This window comes from Eucalyptus grandis, chromosome 9 (assembly GCF_016545825.1).
Source record: "Eucalyptus grandis isolate ANBG69807.140 chromosome 9, ASM1654582v1, whole genome shotgun sequence".
NCBI lineage: Eukaryota > Viridiplantae > Streptophyta > Magnoliopsida > Myrtales > Myrtaceae > Eucalyptus > Eucalyptus grandis.
This window is the reverse complement of record NC_052620.1, coordinates 16,753,977-16,756,950: the sequence shown is the minus strand read 5'-3', so window position 1 is coordinate 16,756,950 and position 2,974 is coordinate 16,753,977. Positions and strand designations below refer to the sequence as shown.

At 35.9% G+C, this 2,974-nt stretch overlaps 1 protein-coding gene across 1 annotated transcript; it reads left to right on the top strand.

Moving 5' to 3' along the window:
- The first annotated feature begins 1,600 nt into the window (after window positions 1-1,600).
- Window positions 1,601-2,206, top strand: LOC104420337. Its single transcript, XM_010032201.2, has one exon. It carries the CDS (start codon window positions 1,601-1,603, stop codon window positions 2,204-2,206), a length of 606 nt encoding a protein of 201 aa, XP_010030503.2.
- The last annotated feature ends 768 nt before the right edge of the window (window positions 2,207-2,974 follow it).

Sequence of the window (2,974 nt, the reverse complement as noted above, 5' to 3'; positions counted from 1 at the left end):
ACACAGACTATGTATGCAATATAATTACACGAATACTTCACACATGTAATCCTACAACAAAGGACAAAAATCAGCATTACAATCATTGTCTAATGCCCACATTGGTGCCTAAACAATTCTAACAATCTTATAAGCGTCACAACTTTTAAAAGCGATCACTTAAGTAAATCTAGTAATTCAGTTTACCAAATTTCTGACGTAACTAGCCAAAATGACTTAAATGCCATTATAACGATTGTTCATAAAGTTTAGACACACAATTGATAATTTGCAATTTTTTGCTTAAACTTTATAGATTTAGAAAAATTGAAAGAATGACCTCATGACCCAAAAGCAAATGGATATATGTGTTAGTTATATTAAATAAGTCCCATATTGGAGAATTAGTGTGGTGTTAAGCAGTTAATATTTAAGTAGCATCGACATCGATACGCGACATGCAACACGACACGACACGGCACGATACGCTGACACGTCGTTTCTCAAAATATAAAAAATTTCGATACGTTGGGACATATTGTATATTAATGTATATTTTATATATAAATAGTAAATTATTATTAATCTGATTCAAATTCACAAATAAATAATAATAAAAATAAAAATCCTATAATAAATTTATACTAAAAAAATTAATCCACAATTTATTAATATCCTTCACTGTTTCAATTTGACAAATTCAACTCAATTTCAATAAATCTAAAAAACTTGAAAATGAAAAAAAAAAAAAAAAGTAATTCACATTATAGACTTGCATGTCGATGTGTCGAAAGGAAAAAGAAAAAACTTGAGGGTAAATTGTATATAACGAAAAATGAGAGTAAAAAGATAAAGAGAAGAAAACATTAAGTTTTTCTTATTTCCTAATTTGTTATTTTTATTATTGATTTTTATTTTTTTCACATATATATTTTGACTATTCATTTATTGAAAATTTTTAAAATTGACATCGCATATTGGAATCATGTATCAGAAACTTGCATATCGAAATTTTGACTTGAATATCAAAGAGAGTAAAAAATTGACTATGTATCGAATTTTCCGACATATGTTGATCGAGTGTCGAGAGTATTAGACACATGTCGAAATATGAACATAATACGAAAGCTCCTTGAGAGTGTCGATACTTCATAAGTTAATATATCATAATTGATTCATAAGTCAATGACTTAAGTTTTTGAATGAAGATGAATTCAACTAAATATATTGACGGACTTAGATTTGAGCTCTCTCTAGGTATTTGACTTTTGCTAAGCTAGGTATTTGACTTTTGCTAAGCTCTCCCAATAAAAATCACAAACCGAACATTCTAGCTTTGCTCCTATTTCTTTTTCACAGGAAACTACGAGGAAATTGCAATTTACCTTTCCATCGAGTAATAAAAAATAATATTAATAAAAAACGCACTTTCCATTAACGCTTGAATAGTACTGGCTGAATATTATATTAATTGTACAAATTTTCTTTTTAAAAAAAATAGATCCTTCAAAAGTGGGGACCTTAAAAACCATTATATAAACCAGCACTCTCGTGCTCAATTTCCAAGCTCTCCTCCCGAAAAGAAATCCCACTCTAAGCCCAAAGCTCTCCTGAAAAATCAATGGAAGCCCACCCGCTCGACTCTCCTCCTCATTCCTCAAACTCACTCACCGAGAATAATGCAAAACAGGGACAAAGACCCTCTTCTTCCCACATCAGCTCCATCTACTCACTTCGCAAGAAGATGAATGCCATGGCACCGAAGCGTCCATGCGAGAAGATGCCCATAGCGCCGCTGCCACCGGTCCCGAAGCGGGTGTACACGGTGGACTACGCTGACTTCAAGGCCGTCGTCCAGAAGCTGACCGGTGCACCCACAACAGTGGCGGCACTGGCACTGGCACCGGCACCGGCCTCTCTCTGCATGCTTCCTGATGCCGGCCGCCGTCTTGCCGCGGGGGCCACCATTACAATTGATGAAGATGACGACGTGAGCTGGCCTTTTTCTGCTGGGAATCCGGGTTTGAAGTCCAAAGTATGGATGGATCATGCAAGTGAAGATTCTCAAGAAGCATCGACAGGTCAGAGCTCCGTGACGGCTGATAGCGATCCGTTTGGGTTGAGCGCTGTGGCTTCTAGTCAGGGTTGGTGTTCGGCTGATTACCAGGTTCTGAGTCCTGGGACCATGGCGATTTTGGAGCCAATCAACTCAATCCTCTACGATTAGTTATTTTACCCCTTTTTTCCTCCTTTTTCTTCGATTTTTATTTTCCGTCTATCTGATGTAGTACTTAACAATAAAAAATATTTGTAGGGTCATTCTCTGCAGTTCTTATGTTTATATATTTACTTGATGTTGAAATATGGTTATGCAGTCTTAAATAAATCTTTCTTACGTGGGAAAAGAATATAATGACCTTTCTTCTTTTAGATGCAATCGCCCTTTGAAATTCAAAGGAAGATGCATTGGAAGCTTCGCAGGTCGAAGGAGGCGAAATGTCTAGTCCCCCTTCTTCCCCGAAAAGTAACTAGTACATTTGGTACAGTTAGCCTGATATATATGAATCGTTAGATTTGTCACGTCAGATCCACATGTTATAATGGTTTATATGCAATCAATTTATGTGATTTGGGTGCATCCAATAATTTCCCTCTCTCTCTTAGGTGACTCTGGGTTGTTAAATCATCTTCACCTATGCATATCCGTTGAAACGTCGTTGGTCACTCTAAAAGTGAGATTCAACATATAGCCCTCATTGGCCATAGACTATGGCTCTCTCTGTGTACAATTATAGTTTTATGATCTATACTCTCTAAAATGGGTTCTGGGGTATTATAATCTACAAACAAAGAGCTTAAGACCATGTTTGGTAGTCTTGATTTAAGTCTAAATAAGATAACAAGATATCCTATCCAATGCTTGGCGATGTCTTCGGATTAGACAAAAAAAGCTAGATAAGAGATCTAGGTTAAAGAGCGAGATAAACCGGGATTA

Coding starts and splice junctions, on each gene's coding strand:
- LOC104420337 (XM_010032201.2), top strand. CDS start 1,601: ATGGAAGCCCACCCGCTCGACTCTCCTCCTCATTCCTCAAACTCACTC.